The 15,873-nt window shown below is 54.3% G+C and overlaps 1 protein-coding gene across 2 annotated transcripts in view; it reads left to right on the top strand.

The window, feature by feature from the left end:
• The first annotated feature begins 344 nt into the window (after positions 1 to 344).
• The window catches only part of PTPN23 (protein tyrosine phosphatase, non-receptor type 23), a 26,940-nt gene continuing 11,411 nt past the window's right edge, over positions 345 to 15,873 (top strand). Inside the window, exons 1-12 of one of the 2 annotated variants that reach the window (XM_019529039.1) lie at positions 345 to 450; positions 2,208 to 2,335; positions 6,850 to 6,926; positions 9,365 to 9,414; positions 10,036 to 10,167; positions 11,556 to 11,636; positions 12,323 to 12,454; positions 12,922 to 12,969; positions 14,460 to 14,516; positions 14,704 to 14,762; positions 15,148 to 15,227; positions 15,421 to 15,535. In XM_019529039.1, coding sequence (XP_019384584.1) covers positions 2,298 to 2,335; positions 6,850 to 6,926; positions 9,365 to 9,414; positions 10,036 to 10,167; positions 11,556 to 11,636; positions 12,323 to 12,454; positions 12,922 to 12,969; positions 14,460 to 14,516; positions 14,704 to 14,762; positions 15,148 to 15,227; positions 15,421 to 15,535 — 869 coding nt within the window. In that variant the 5' untranslated portion in view covers positions 345 to 450; positions 2,208 to 2,297. Of the gene's footprint in view, positions 451 to 2,207; positions 2,336 to 6,849; positions 6,927 to 9,364; positions 9,415 to 10,035; positions 10,168 to 11,555; positions 11,637 to 12,322; positions 12,455 to 12,921; positions 12,970 to 14,459; positions 14,517 to 14,703; positions 14,763 to 15,147; positions 15,228 to 15,420; positions 15,536 to 15,873 lie in introns of those variants that run through there. The other variant, XM_019529031.1, reaches the window with a different exon arrangement.

Here is a 15,873-nt window from a genome sequence, read left to right as displayed (position 1 = left end):
ACACCTGCGGTCGTGCTTGTCCGTAGCTTTCCTGTGGTTTCCCTTTCAGCCTCTGTTCCCACATCTGGTCCTGGATTGCTGTGGTGTTGGCATGCGCTGCAGGCTGCTGCCACTTTTCACCCCGGGGTGGCTGCTTTCAGAGTAGACCCGCACGGCTCGGTTTCTCTCGGGGCAGGTTAGCGAGAGTTTAGCACAACGTACCATAAAGGCAGACCAAGACATCTGCCTCCCTGCCATAGAAACTCTCCCCCAGTGAATCATCCCATTGGAGAGGGCAGCTGTGGTTGAGGAGCTGGCCTTTCTGCACAGCGGGTGTTGGGAGTCTCTTCCCTGCTGGTCCCAGTTGCAGGCTCTAACTGGTCTTTCCTCCTCCAGTTTGTTCTGAAGAACTATGGGGAGAACCCAGAGAGCTACAATGAGGAACTGAAGAAGCTGGAGCTGCTCCGGCAGGTGAGCATGTGGCTGGCCTTGCCTGCGCTGCAGCGGGGACCGGCCCTGTGCCAGGCCAGAGCTCAGGCCCATTAACAGCTGGAGCCACACTCAAGTGGGAGCCAGGCAGGCTGTGCACCAGGGGCAGGGTAATACTCCCCTCTGTTCCCTCAAGGGAGCTGGTGTCAGGCCAAGCCATGTGCCTACAACCATCTTTCCCAGTATGGATGGTGGGAAGGCTTTGAGCCCAGCTGGCAAGAATCAAAACCACTGTGAGATCTCACCAGAACGGTGCCTGCCTTGGCAGCCCCACAAGTCAGAGTCATGGGGCCTGAGCTTTCCTTCATGTCTGGCTTGTGACCCACGTGGGGGCCAAGCTAGGAGGTAGCACTTCACTGCTGTGGATAAAAAGGCACCTGGTCTCGGGCACCTTTCTGCATAGCCAGAGGCAGACAGGACTCTTGTGGGTTGGGAGAGAGATCCTGGCAGTAGTGCCAATACCCAGCCACAGTGTCGGGGGCCTGGGCTGCAAAGACGGACTGGAAAGGCCAGAGGCAGGAACATCAGTGCTGCCCATAGTGTGACTCCAGCCGTGGACTCCCTCTGTGGATCATGCTTATGCAGAGCTGTGAGGATTTGTAGGCCTGGCAGCCAAGCCCAGCCATTAGCATCACTCTTCAGGCCCCGCACCCTGGCTTCTGGCTGGTCCGACATAGGAGGAGCAGCCGAAGTCCCTGGCACTTTGAGCTCTCATCTGTGTGTGCAGTTTGAGGATGTGTAGCACCAGCAAAATTTTAAATCCCCTGTGGACACCTTGGGCTCCCTGCTGGGCAGGATACGAGAGTACCTGCCTCTCGCAGTGAAATGCAGAGCCCTGGGGTGTGCGTCTGCCTCCCAACACCTGCTTGCTTTCCCCAAAATAGGTTCATGGGAGCCTGGAAAAGCAGGGCTGGTGGGGGGCCCCATGCTCTGCTCCCTGCGGTCATCCCTGGCCAAGCTATCCTAGACAACCTGCTTTTACAAACTTCCAACAAGAGAGGCTGCCCCACCCTCAGAGTCAGAAAGCTCTTCCTAATACCCAGCCAAAACCTCCCTGGCTGCAACTTAAGACTTTTGTTGCTTGTTCTGTCCCTTGCAGCCACAGAGACCAGCCCACCTTCATCCCCTTCACAAGCACCTCTTTCATATTGAAAAGCTGTTATCTGGTTGTCCCCACTCCCCCAGTCTTCCCCCCACTCCAAACTAAATCTTCCCCGTTCTCCTAACTGTCTCAAGAGTCTCGTTTCCTAGGCCTCTAATCACTGGACTTCCCACTCTGTCTACATCTTTCCTGAAGTGTGGGGCCCACAAAGCAGAGCTCCAGGGGAGGCCTCACCAGTGCCAAATAGTGGCAGAATCACTTCCCTTGATTTGCAAGTGATGCTCCTGTTAAAAGCCAAAAGCTGGGTTGCTATTTTTTGCATCAAGAGCATGCTGTTGCCTCTAATTCAGTGTCTGCAGCTCCACCCAGCTTGGTGAGCTCAGATCAGAGACCCACTGTGCTTTACGCTGCTGAGGAACAAGGAGAGCGTCTCTACCCCAAGGCGCTAGCAGCCACTCCTTGCTCATCACCAGAGAGGACCGCTCTGGGGGTCGCCTTTGCCTTGGCACCAAGCCATGTCCCTTTGAGAGGCACTGCTGTTGGGGGTGCCAGTAGCCCCTCCCCTGGGAGCACCCCCCACCCCTGTCTAAGCACCGGACCTTTCTCTCATGCTTCCTACCCTCCGCTCTCTCCCCAGAACGCGGTAAATGTGCCCCGGGACTTCGAGGGTTGCAGCATCCTGCGAAAGTACTTCGGGCAGCTCCACTACCTGCAGAGCCGCATCCCCATGGGGGCTGAGCAGGAGGCGGCCGTGCCCATCACCTGGTAAGGCTGTGCTGTGTCCCCCTCCCCTCTGCATGATGGCAGGTCTGTGTCCAGCTGTCTGCCTGCCCTAGGGGAGCTCAGGAGCCCTTTCCCAGCACGTCCTAACAGCAGGAGTGGGGCAGGTGAAGGAGGGACTCCTGTGGACTCCAGGAGCATGCTGTGAGCCAAGCGGCTTTGTCCCTTGTCTGTTTCCTTGGGGATTCAGGTCCTTCCTAGACTGCTGGAACATCCTACTCTCCAGCCTGCAGCTCTCCTGCACTGGTTATTGGGTGACCTGCCCTCTGACCAGCTCACCCCTCTCTGCCCTGTCCCTACCCTGCCTTGCAGGTCTTCTCCGCGCCTCCACCCCTGCTCTTTCTCTTCGTGCTCCTTCCCACAAACTCCTGGAAGACTGATTCAGGCTCAACTTTAGGAAAAACTTCTTCACAGTCAGGGTGTCTAGACTGGAATAAGATCCCTCCAGAGGTGGTGCAGTCACCTACCTACCCTGGATATCTTCAAGAGGAGACTAGGCGGTCACCTTGCTGGGGTCACCTGACCCCCAATTATCTTTCCTGCTTGGTGCAGAGGGCTGAACCCAATGATCTTCCAAGGTCCCTTACAGTCTATAAATCTACTGTTCCCTTCCCGTGCTAGGAACTTCCCCTCAGCCCTGTGTGTGCTTTGCCCAGGACTCCCTCCCCGCTCCAGCCTTCCCAGTGACCTGTGCAGGATGGGACGAACCCAGAGACTCTGCCCTCTGTGTTTGCTCTGGGCCTGACATGTTCTCTCCTCACTGCCTACCTACCTGTGCTCTAGGGCTGGCAAGCCCATGACCCCTTCCAGTGCAACCAGGGCTCCTTGCTGCAAAATGTCACATGCTATAGAATGACTACAGAACGATCGAATACAATCCCCTACTCCTGGGGCAATAGGGGAGTCTAGGGGTGCAAGTGTTAAGCATGCTGTGGGTCAGCCCAGGCTGACAGGAGCTAACTGAGGGTCCGTTCAGCAGTGAGGTATTGCTGTTGCAGCATTTGCGCTTGGCCTGTTGCTGACACGCACCTTCTGGGTGGCATGGTGGTGTCCCAGTAACCTGAGCCCCAGCGGAGGTATTGCATCCTGTCCCCTCAGTGACCCATGGTGAGAGCCAAGGTGAGACCAGGCCTGCAGGGAACATGTGGTAGATGGTGGCCCACTGCTGTCCCCAGGACCCTGGGGTAGGGGTGGGCTGGGTTGTGCCAGAGGCAGCAGCCAGGTGAGCTTGTGTCTCTTGCTGTGCACACACGTGGGCAGTGTGTACCTACGCTCGACATGCTTTCAGCTCAAGTGCTAGGTGCCAGCTTGATATCGGAGAGGAAGGGACCCCTTAGTCCACTGAGCATATTCCTCTGTTCGCAATCAACTGCATATCCAGACTCCGACAGTGTCTGCTCCACCCCCTTATGCACCACAGCTACAAAGCACATGACAAAGCTACCATGCCTCTGCTGGGTCCCTTGGGTAACAGGCTGGAAGACAAGGGCTGTGTCTTGCTGCAGCAGATCAAGCCAGCCTCAATCTCAGAAGTGTCAAATGGAGCTCATCCCTGGGAAGCATCCTCTGCCTGTCAAAGTCTGCTAGTGGTGCAGTGTTCCCAGAGTAGCCTGATCATGCCAGCCCCTGAACTACCTGTTAATCTTCATCATTCCCCCCTTCTCTCGGGATGGGGAGATGTACAAAACAGTGACCTGGATGGGGTGGCAGATGAACTGCTCCTTTCCCCTAATACAAGAACAAGGGATTGTTGAGCCAGACCTAAACACCTCCTGGAGATCCCACCACCTCTCTGGGTAACATGTTCTGGTACTTTACCACCCTGCTAGTGAGAGGTTTTTTCCTAATATCCAACCTAAACCTCCCTTGCTGCAACTTGAGCCCATTGCTCCTTGTCCTGTCATCTGCCTCCACTGAGAACAGTCCGGCTTCATCCTGGAAAAGGGCCAGTGTGGTCCCTATTTTCAAGAAGGGGAGGAAGGAAGAGCCTGGCAACTACAGGCCAGTCAGCCTCACTTCTATCCTGGGGAAGATCTTTGAAAAAATTATCAAGGGCCTCATCTGTGAGAGCCCTGCAGGGGAAGCGATGTTGAGGGGTAACCAGCATGGGTTCATGCCAGGCCGATCCTGCCTGACTAAACCTGGTCTCCTTCTATGACCAGGTAACAAAGAGCTTAGATGGGAAGGAGGAAGTCGATGTTGTCTTCTTGGACTCCCAGAAGGCTTCGACACAGCGTCCCACCCAGTTCTGGTGGGCAAGCTGAGGGGCTGCGGCATTGATGAACGCACGGTCACATGGGTGGCAAACTGCCTCCGGGGCGCACCCAGAGGTGCGGGGGGACGGGTCGATGTCGACCTGGGAGGGTGTGGGCAGCGGAGTCCCCCAGGGCTCGGTCCTTGGGCCGGTGCTGTTCAACATCTTCATTAGTGACCTGGACGAGGGGGTGGAGAGCACCCTGCTCACGCTCGCTGATGACACCAAGCTGTGGAGTGAAGTGAATACACCGGCAGGCAGGGACCGCATCCAGGCAGACCTGGAGAGGTTGGAGAAGCGGGTGATCTGAACAGGACACGGTTCAACAAGGACAAGTGCAGGGTGCTGCACCTGGGGAGAGGGAACCAGCATTATGGTTATAGGTTAGGGGCTGCCCCTCTCGGCAGCACAGGGGCAGAGAGGGATCTTGGAGCCAGGATCGACTCCAGGATGAATATGAGTCGCCGATGTGATGAAGCAATAGGCAGAGCCGACCGCACCCTGCCCTGCATCAACAGGGGCAGCACTAACAGGTCCAGAGAGGTCTTGCTCCCCCTCTATGCGGCACTGGTCAGGCCCCAGCTGGAGTCCTGTGTCCAGTTCTGGGCGCTGCACTTCACGAGGGACGTGGGGAACCTGGAGAGGGTCCAGAGGAGGCCACCCACATGGTTGGGGGGCCTCCGTGGCCAGCCCTATGAGGAGAGGCTGAGGGACCCGACTCTCTTCAGTGTTTGCAAGAGGAGACGAGGGGGGATCTTGTGGCTGCCTACAACCTTATCAGGGGCCAGCAGCAGGGACTCGGGGCCCTGGTGAACAGACTTTCCCCGCTTGGAGTCACCAGGAACAATGGCCACAAGCTGAGGGAGGAGAGGTCTAGGTTAGATACTAGGAAGAACTACTTCACGGTAAGGGTGGCCAGAGCCTGGAACAGGCCCCCCAGAGAGATGGTGCTCTCACCTTCCCTGGGGATCTTCAAGAGGAGACTGGATAGGCACCTGGCTGGCGTCTTATGACCGCTGCTACCCCCAGTGCTCCTTCCTGCCCATGGCGGGGGGTCGGACTCAATGATCTGTCCAGGTCCCTCCCGACTCGTTGATTCTGTGATCCTTTTTGCAACCCCATGCAGAGAGGTGTAGGCTGTTAGTAAATCCCCCCTCAGTTTTGTCTTCTGCAGACTAAATAAGCCCGGCTCTCTCAGCCTCTCCTCACAAGACATGTCCCCCAGCCCTTGAATCATTTTCATTGTCTTCTGTTGGGCTCTCTCCAACGTGTCCACATCCTTTCTTTGATGGAGGGGGCCCAAAACTGGATACAGGGCTCCAGATGTGGCCTCCTGGGTGCTGAATAGAGGGGGAAATCACTTCCCTCGATCTTCTGACAAAGCTTCTACCAGTGCAGCCCAAGATGCCGTTCGCCTTCTTGGCAACGAGGGCGCACTGCTGGCTCTTATCCATCTTATTGTCCGCTGTCACCCCCAGGTCCTTTTCTGCAGAGCTGCTGCCCAGCCAGTTAACCCCCAGCCTGCACTAGTATGTGAGATTTTTCCATCCTAAGTGCAGGACTTTGCCCTTCTCCTTATTGAACCTCATCAGATTTCTTTTGGCCCAATCCTCCAACATGGAGTAGCTGGGGTCAGGCTGTCCTGACGCATGCAGAAGTAGGGCGGCTCCATCCCTACAGAGCCCCAGGCGAGCATGTGAGTGGTGCCAACGTCCTGCTGTGTTGCTGACACAGCCTGCCTCTCTTGGAGAAGGTCAGGCTCACTCCATCTTGCTCTAACTGCTATGCAGTATTTCACTAGTAGTCTGGGACAGTGGATCACAACTAAGATCAAAGAGTGTGGATGGAGCTGGCGGCTGCACTATTAAGTTGTTACCCAGCATTAACAAGCCCATTTCATTCAGGTTTAAAGTTACAGCAGGTTAGCTTGCTTACTCCAGGAGAGGCATGAACAGATGTAATGGTCAATTCAAGCTGAGTAGCAGGTCTCACCTCCCCTTTGAAAATGTTTGAATGTCATGCCTGCCCATGGCCTGAAACATCAGAGCTGGGCTGGCGTTGGTCACCTGCAGTCTTTTAGATCATTTGGCTCCAGGCCAGTTGTCAGAGCTGTTAGTACTAACCCATGCACCTCTCCTGAAGCCATCACCAATGTGTGCTCCGTGGGCAGCTGGGCTGTGCCCTAGGGCATCCTGCTAGCTTCCTTTGTGGCAGGCAGTAACTCACTCGTCTCCTCTCTCCACAGGACAGAGATCTTCTCTGGCAAGACAGTTACTCATGAAGATATCAAGTATGAGCAGGCTTGCATCCTCTATAATCTTGGTAAGGCCCAGAGCACAATGGCGTGGCTTCCTTGGCAGCCTCTTTGCAGAGAGTCTGCCATGGCTTGTTCAACCCCAGACAAGTGTCCTTCTCCCTGGCCAGCCCTTCCTCTGTGCATGACCCATCTCCTACTGTGCTGGGGGGGACCTGAGAGGGTAGAGAACCTAGGCAGCCTCCATGAAGGTGCAGTGCCTTTTAGTGCCTTGCCATGAACAGGGAAGGCCGCTGAATGAGGCCCTTGTCGCTTTACAACATTGGCCAAACCACAGCCCTTGATGCATTTCTTTTCTGTATGTCCTGTAGCCTTTGATCTCAGGCTACGTTCAAGGTGTTTGACTCTGTATTTGTGTGCAGTCAAGGATGATTCTCTTCCATGATGGTCTTGTCAGGCACCTTCGGAGCACAGATAAGGCCTACCCAGGATTGACAGACTCTGTTTTGGCTCAGACATATGTTTCAGTACCGAGTGGGTGCCTCTGGGTTTTGGTTCTTGTGTTCATTTGTGTGTGAGAGAGAGAAACAGAAAAGCCAGATTCCAGGACCTAGCCAGGAGAGCTTGTCCCTTTCTGGGTGAATGACATTGCAGTGTGTCCACATTTTACCGCACCTGACAAATCCAGGACATACCTGCATGAAAGCTGTATCAGTTTAACTGCCACACATGCAGCTTTTCCCTCAAACATTCATCCTCCAAAATTGGCGTGCGCATCTCAAGCAAGGAAGCTGATTTTTCTGCCTGGAATAGAAGCATGGAGGCACTATGAAATGACTCCTGTTCTTTTTCTTCTCTCCTCCTGCCTCCCCCTCACCCACCCAGCACTGCAGTGAGGGAGGGATGGAGTTCAGTCTTCAGCAGCAACTATCATTTTAACCATTTTGTGCACACTGAAAACCTGGTAGTTACTTTAGCTGTGCAGCTAAGAGTTGCTGCCAATTATGCAGTGGCGGTGAGAGGCTTAAACCTGTAGCTTTTGCCTGTTCAGAAATTGGGGGGGTGAGGGAGCTGAAGATTGGGCTTTGCCCCTGCTCCATGAGACTATCTCTCGGGGAGAAACATTCCTTCATTCTACATTTCAGAAACAAGGTGCACATGGTATATAAGAAAATGCAATATTTAGACCTGGATCTGAGCGAAATGGAGCAAACTTCCGCTTGTTGGGGCAAAGATTCACCCTCCTTAAGTCAATTTGGATTTTCAGTAAAGTCGTGGCCTCATGAATTGGGGTATCCTGGGGGAAACCTCAGGCCGGGGCAGGCATGGGGCTACAACCATATCTCCTCAAGCCAGGTAGAATCATAGAAAAATAGAAAATGAGGGTTGGAAGGGACCTCAGGAGGTCACATCTAGTCCAACCCCTGCTCCAAGCAGGACCAGGACCAGCCCCAGCTACATCAACGTCCAGATGTTGAGAAAGGAGGTAAGTGCTGGGCAGCCTTCCCTGGAGCCTGCATGGATTCAGTGCTGCAGCCTGAGGCTCGTGGGTGCTGTGTGCTCACTTCTCAGTGAGACTTGGGACCACAATCCCAATTGTCCCTGGTCACCTCAACTCCCTCAGCGCTGTTAGTCAGGAAGCCACTAGCAAACAGCTGTGGCCACTTCCAGCTGTGAGCAGTGTTCTTGCCTCCTAGACACCCCCCTTGGTGTTTGCAGCTGGACATCGCAGCCTCCTTCATTTCTTGTCGAAAACTATTCTCTGGGGTGCATGCACCCTCACACAACTCTGCCCCACAATTAAAGCTGAAACCCTAGCTAGGCTGGTCTCCTTGAGTAGAGCTATACAGTTTAAAAGAGCTGAAGAGTCTCCAAGATTGTGAAATGGGAGGAGAGAGACCCGGAGCAGCTAGCAGACTACAAAATTGCCTTGAGAGGTTACAAGACCCTTTAAAAGCCAGAGATGACTGTAAACACCCCTGGAGTGAGGAACAATGAAGCCATGAAGTTAGGTGACTCCTGGAATAGCAGTGCAACAGCTGCTGTAACATGGAGCAGGAATCAAAGCAGGGGACATCTACCCAGTCAGAAAATCAGCTTTCCTGCTTAACAGGAAGGGAAGCGGAGAAGGTAGATGTTGTACACTAGAAACTGGTATTTTATGGCCATGTCAGTATAAAACATCCAGCACAAACGTAGCTGTGCCAGTACCACAGCCTGGCCAAGGGCTTTCAGTAACCTGAGGAGACTGGATAGCCACCTGGCTGGGGTCTTATGACCCCTGCCACCCCCAGTGCTCCTTCCTGCCCATGGCGGGGGGTCGGACTAGATGATCTGTCTAGGTCCCTCCCGACTCATTGATTCTATGAACATACAGTGGGTTCGTTTTACTGGAAGAGTCTTCCTTTGGGAGCTGTGATCATGGACACGCAATGTGTGTAGTCTGGTAAATGTGGCTGCCGTTACTTTTGCCGACGGCCTGACTTGACCCTTCTGTTTCCAACAGGGGCATTGCACTCCATGCTGGGCGCCATGGACAAGAGAGTGTCAGAGGAGGTAAGGCTGTTGGAACAATTCAGTTTTTGCCTCTTTTCCCCAAACAATAGTAGCACAGAGGCCTGTAGGACTGAGAGCCTCTGAAATGGTCATGGTTTATCCCCTTTGGGGACTCAACATCATTAACTCATTTAAAATCTCACGGCCTAAAATGTTTTAATCCCCTCTTTCAAATATGAGAGTTGTGGCTGACAAAGATGAAGGAACAAGGTTTGTGTGTAGTTGCAGAATCAAAAAGCAATGCCTATTCAAGCCCTGGGCAGTCTGCTACAGCGTAACATCACAGGGTAGTATTGCAGCAGGCTGTTGAAATATTTCCTCTGGCCAAAAGCACAATCTACCCCACCCTCAGTGCAAAGGGCTGGTCTTATCGTGTCCTGGTATGGCCCCCCTGAGCATCCTGCCAGCTGCACCATCCTGTCAGAAGGGGAGAGATTGCAGCTAGCACTGATTGTGGAAGTGTGTCTGGGGTGCAGGTCCTGGGGTCACTGTCCCAACCTACTAAGAGCACAGCAAGTGAAACCCAGCACCACGTACTGTACCTGGGACTTTACGGGCAGCCACAGCTTGGGTGTAACATGCTTTTGCTGATACATGCATGTGTGCTTTCTCCCCGGTCAGGGCATGAAGGTTTCCTGCACCCATTTCCAGTGTGCGGCAGGGGCTTTCACCTACCTGCGGGATCACTTCCCTCACTCCTACAGTGTGGACATGAGTCACCAGATCCTGAATCTCAACATCAACCTCATGCTGGTAGGTAGTAGGCATTAGTCGTGCCACCGATCCCAGTTACCTGGGATCTAGGCTTGTCAAATACTTAATTTTTAAAGGCATTAACTAAGCCTGGAGCTGGGGAGAAGATGCATCCAGACCTGAATCTCCCTCTGCGTGCCTGCTTCAAAGCCTAGTTCAAGGGGAAGCCTTTTGCAGGGCCATTAGATTATATGGACAAGGTCTGAGTTGTCTTGGTGCTTTCCAAGATGTTATCCTCCTCAAGATGCTCTAAAGTGCAACTTTATGGGAGGAGTTGTGCCTCAGGCTGTAGGACAGATGCTGATCCCACTGTGGTGGGGCAGGAACACTCTCTTGTCCAGCTACAGCATTGCATCCTGGCTTGTGGGTCTTCATGACTGTTATCAGAATTGGACCTCGAGCTGTCTGGCATAGGGGCCTGAGCAAGCAGTGGGAGTTGATTTTCAAATTGAGGGAAATAGCATGGCATGGAAAGAGGCTGCACAGGTGGCTGTTGATATGGAAGGTGATGAAGGTACCTTGGCGTTGTCAAGGTGGGCAGGTCAGGAACCTCCTGCTTTTCCATGTCTCCCATTAAGCAGTCTTGCTCCTTGCATGTCCCTGCTTCTCTAAGGAGCCGTGGGAGACTAACAGCTGCTGGTGAACAGTTTGGCTGAGGTTACCTAGACCTGGGAAGGCAGAGGGGATTTTGATGTTGAACACTTTAAATAGGGTGGCTTTGAGTCCATCCATTTTGCTGAACTTAATGCATGAAGTGCAGGAAGTCCAGGCTCCCTGGAGGAGACAGAAGGGATGGAAGTCTCTGGCTGGTGGGGGATCACCGGCCTTTGTTTGTCTTTAGGGAGTGCTGGGGCCTTGCACCAACAGGAATGACCCAAATGTGTGTGTTGGCTCTGGTTGCTCAACCCGCCGAGTGAATGCTGTCTGGGGATGCTGGATGGACCAGCAGTCTGCCTCAGTCCTGGCACCTCCCCTCCAACTGAGAGCGCAGTTCAGCGTTCACGGCCCTCAGTCCTTTCTTGACCTGGCAGCTATCGCTGCACCTAGGTGGCTAATTTTGGCAGTGGGTCTTAGTCCACCAATCCTGGACTGAACCCGCCTGCCCACTGCTCTCAGCCAGGGGTTTGTGCTTCAGGTCGCAGCATCACCTGGCTACTGCTGGCTCCAAGGGCTTTGGAATGGCTTTATCCTGGTGCATTGTTCATCCCCTGAGCTACTTGGGCCTCTTGGCTTTGATTATTGTTTTTTAAGTATATTTGCCTTTGCCAAAAAGTCCTCTGTGTGGGAGGTGGTGGCAAGACCAACTCTGGAGGAGTGCTGGAATGAAGCAGTGTGATACCCAGGAAGAAGGTGATCATTTCCCTGTGTGTCTCTTTCTTTTCCTCAAGGGCCAAGCTCAGGAGTGTCTCCTGGAAAAGTCTATGCTGGACAACAGGAAGAGCTTCCTCGTGGCCAGGATCAGTGCCCAGGTGGGGGATGGGGGTGGCGCCGACACTCCGGCTCTTTTGTCTCTGCTGTGCCAGGCTCCGCACCATTTATGGCGGTAGCTGTCCTGACCAGGGCTGCTTCGGATACTTCCCCTGTCCCATATCAGCATCCACTGCAGTCTTCAACCCTGGGCCAAAGGAGTTTGGAAGGAATGGAAAATATCCCCATAAGACCTCGCTGCCACTCGCTGAGCCGACTCCGCTGGCGGCAGAGTTGGGAGGATCTGTCCAAGTTCCACTAAGTGCGAGAGGAATTTGTTAGAAAGGTGCAAAGAGTCAAGTTGCTTGAATCTGTGTGAACCCCCCATAATCCAGTGTGGATGGGGCTTACAGAAAGCCATGATGATCACAGTACTTGGGCACCTTGGGGCAGCCTGGCCTCAGGGTCACATTTACTTTGGGCTTACGCTTTAGCTTGTGTGGTCTGTGTATATACCCTGCTAGTTCCTGCATGGAGAGGGTCATACCCAGGGGCGCTGGACTGTCTCATCAGTCGGCAGCTCGTTACCCTGCCTATGTAACCATGAAGTCACATGGCTGCATTCCAGCGAGCCCCGTCCCTGCCTTGTGGTCTTGCTCCTGCCTGACCCGGGACCGGCTCTTTAAGTTTGGTTCTCCACTGCTGTGAACCCCACTCATGCTCCCTCTGGCCGCCTCTCCCCGCGCAGGTGGTAGACTACTACAAAGAGGCCTGCCGGGCACTGGAGAACTCCGAGACGGCCTCGCTGCTAGGAAAGATCCAGAAAGACTGGAAGAAGCTAGTGCAGATGAAGATTTACTACTTCGCGGCCGTAGCTCACGTAAGTGGGAGAGACGAGGCTGTACATTGAGAACATGTCATGTTCTTTGGCACCTGGGGAAGTGCCTCCCTCCACCTTCGGTTGTTGATAGTGGTTCCCCACAGCCAGGATTGTCCTTGAAGACAGGTGAAATGCAGGGTGCTACAAGGCCACTGAACCTTTCCCTAGGGCAAGGGTCAGCAACCTTGTGTTGTCAGCTCACACCGTGAGCTGCAGATCTCTGCCCCTGCAGCATCTGAGCCACCTGCTCTTACCCGTGCTGCCAGTCCCTGTCCCCAGCAGCTGTGGCACAGGCAGAGTCTCCAGCAAGAGCAAGCACATGGGTGAGATCAGTGGGGGCAGCTGTGAATCAGGCATTTCCCTGGGCCAGGTTCAACCTTTTGGGGGGAGGTTGGGCACCGCCCCCCGCCCCAGGGCATCCGGTGGAACTTGTCTGCTTACCATCCGCGGCGTGTGTTTCTTTGCAGTTGCATATGGGAAAACAGGCTGAGGAGCAGCAGAAGTTTGGAGAGCGAGTAAGTAGAGCCCAGTCGCTGCTTGCTGTTGCTAGGTGAATGCTCGCAGGAGGAGTAGAGGGTTGCACCTTGCAGGCTGACTGAGTCAGCAGCGTGGGAGCTGTGGAGAGCAGCTCTTTCCCGTGCCGTGGAGGGACCGGGTGTCGCGTCCTGGCGGGGCGGGCGTCTGTCCTTGGTGCTGAAACAGCGGCCACTCAAGGGTCTGTTAAAATCGATCTCGGCAGCACCTGCCTGTTATGAGCCGGTGTCTGAGCTGGAATGCAAAGGCTGATCAGTCTCTCCTTCTCCGTGGAAACTGCCATGCCACCTTCCTTGTTCCTGGGCGGGCTTTCAGCCAACCAAGCTTCCTGTTCTTGCTGGTGTCCTGCAAAAGTGGCCATTAGCTGCCCTCGGGCAGAGGGACAAGAGTTAAAGCTGAAAGCTGTATATGTCAGCGATGCGAGTTGCAGACCCTGGTGGTAGAGCAGAATCTCTGTGTGAGCATGGGCGAGCTGCCTTCGATCCCAGACACTGGGGTCCCCTACAGCATGTGATATTTCCAAGTGGCAACACTAGCTGTAGAAACCAAGCTGGCAGAGCATCATGCGTAATGGCTGTAGCTGCGTTATTCTGTAGTAGGTGGTGTGTCGCAGCACCCTCATCTACATCCTTTCTCAAGGGCATAGCCATAGCTGTCATGGGCTGGGCACCTTCACTAGGTTTGGTTGCTTGGTGCCTTCTTGTCTTAGAAAGCTGTGCTGTGCTTCATAGAACTGGACTGTCCTAAGTGTCTCTGTGCTGGGGACTGACTGCTGTGGGGCTGCCTTGTTCTCGGGAGGACATGATAAGGGCTTACAAAATTTTTAAATGACAAAGAGAAAGTCATAGAATCCTAGAAAACAAGGGTGAGAAGGGACCTCCGGCGGTTGCATCTAGTCCACCCCCCTGCTCCAAGCAGGACCAGCCCCACCTACATCATCCCAGCCAAGGCTTTGTCTAGCTGGGTCTTAAATGCCTTCAGAGATGGAATAGGGATTTGCTGTTTACCACCTCTCTCCATATGAGAATGAGGGGTCACAAAATGAAACTAGTAAGTAGTCAGTTTAAAGCTAATACAAGGAAGTTTTCTCACACGCCATGGAATTGGTGTGGGGCTTATTGCCACCAGGTGTGGTTGAAGCTGACAGCTTGGCCTGATTCACAAAGGGATTGGACACATGCCTGGAAAGGGGCATCAGCAGGTATTGAACACAGGAGTGAGGGGCACAGCCTTTGAATCGGAGCTTCCTAGATCTCAAATGCTGGAGGCTGCAAGTGGGAGAAGAACGGGGGGGGAACCATGGGCACGCCTAGGTCAGTCTGCCTTCCCACATCTGCTTTCAGCTGTGGTGTGATGCAGGAGACTGGGCAAGTTGGACCTGTGATCTGACCCAGTCTATGGCAGGTCTCGTGTTCTTGGGCCCCTCTGTTCCTAGGGGGGTGAGGCAGACTAACCCTGCCTCTCTCCGCAGGTCGTCTACTTCCAGAGTGCTCTGGATAAACTCAACGAAGCCATCAAACTGGCAAAGGTACTTCCCCCCCACCTCCCACGGTGCTGATTGTGTTTAGAAGCCTCGTGCTCTGCGGTTGGGTGTCTCTTCAGGACGCTAGCAGTGCAGTGTGTGCGTATCCCCTGCAGATAGCAGGGGGCAGCACACTAAAACTGGCCCCCGCAGGGTGCTAGTGACTACAGCTAACTCTGGCTTTCTCTCCTAGGGTCAGCCGGAAACTGTCCAAGAAGCCCTGAGGTTCGCGATGGACGTGATCGGGGGGAAGTGAGTGCTGAACAAGTGTGGCTGGATTATCTGTTCTGTATCGCTCTGGGCCCAGTCTTTGGCAGACCCTCCCTTCCCTTCTGCTCCCTGGACTGGCTCTGGGGAGCTGTGTATTTTCAGTCCGTGTTAAATAGACGAGGCCGAGGTGCAGCCACAGGTTCTTTCCCCCCCTTGCCCCTGGTCTGCATGCACCTTCCAGCTCCACGTGGCTCAACGTGAGCACCGTCACATGCACTTCACTCTTACCTCTTCCCCAGGCAGATCCCTAGCCATTGACTGCCTGGCCTACAGAGCAGAGGTGGCAGTGCTTGTTTCAGCCTCCCAGAGGCAGCAAATGCATGATCTCTTAGCCTTGACAGTCACTTCTGTGGGGTTTTTTTTTTAGGTATAACTCGGCCAAAAAAGACAACGATTTCATCTACCATGAAGCCGTCCCTGCTCTGGACACCCTGCAATCTGTGAAAGGTGAGAGGGGCTGGGCACGGCATGGGTCTGGCGCTACCAGCACTCGGTCTGCTCCGGCAGCAGAAGGGATGGGAACATGTCAGAGCACCGGTGTGTGGCCAAGGGTAGAGAACAGGGCCAAGCCCTGATTAACCCTTTACTGCCAGTGCTGCCTCAGACACAATAATGACATCCATGTCTGTTGTGAACCCAGGTGCCCCCCTGGTGAAGGCCCTACCTGTCAACCCCACTGATCCTGCTGTCACGGGCCCAGATATCTTTGCCAAGCTGGTACCCATGGCTGCCCATGAGGCCTCCTCTCTGTACAGGTGAGTGGAGGGGGACGTGGAGCCAGCACTTCCCCAGGCAGGCTCCCCTGCAGCTGCTATGAGGGGGCCCTGGGGGTCGTTACTTCTCGGGACGTTCCCAGTCTGCAGGTGTCACAGGCTTTGTCATGGGGTATGTTCCCTGCAGGGGTGGGTCCTTCATGCCCACTGTTGAGGCTGGGCAGTAAGGGGCTTATCATAGAATCATAGAAGTGGGGTCGAAGGGACCTTGTAGATCTGCAAGTCTGACCCCCACCCTGGCCGGGAATAAAACTGGGGTTAGATGACTCCAGCCAGGTAGGCATCAAGCCTCCTCTTAAAGCCCCCAGGGTAGGAGCCAG

This window comes from Crocodylus porosus, unplaced genomic scaffold (genome assembly GCF_001723895.1).
Source record: "Crocodylus porosus isolate Cpor-Errol unplaced genomic scaffold, CroPor_comp1, whole genome shotgun sequence".
NCBI classification, from domain to species: Eukaryota; Metazoa; Chordata; order Crocodylia; family Crocodylidae; genus Crocodylus; species Crocodylus porosus.
Note: the sequence above shows the minus strand (reverse complement) of the source record. Positions and strands in the feature narration are given on the sequence as shown.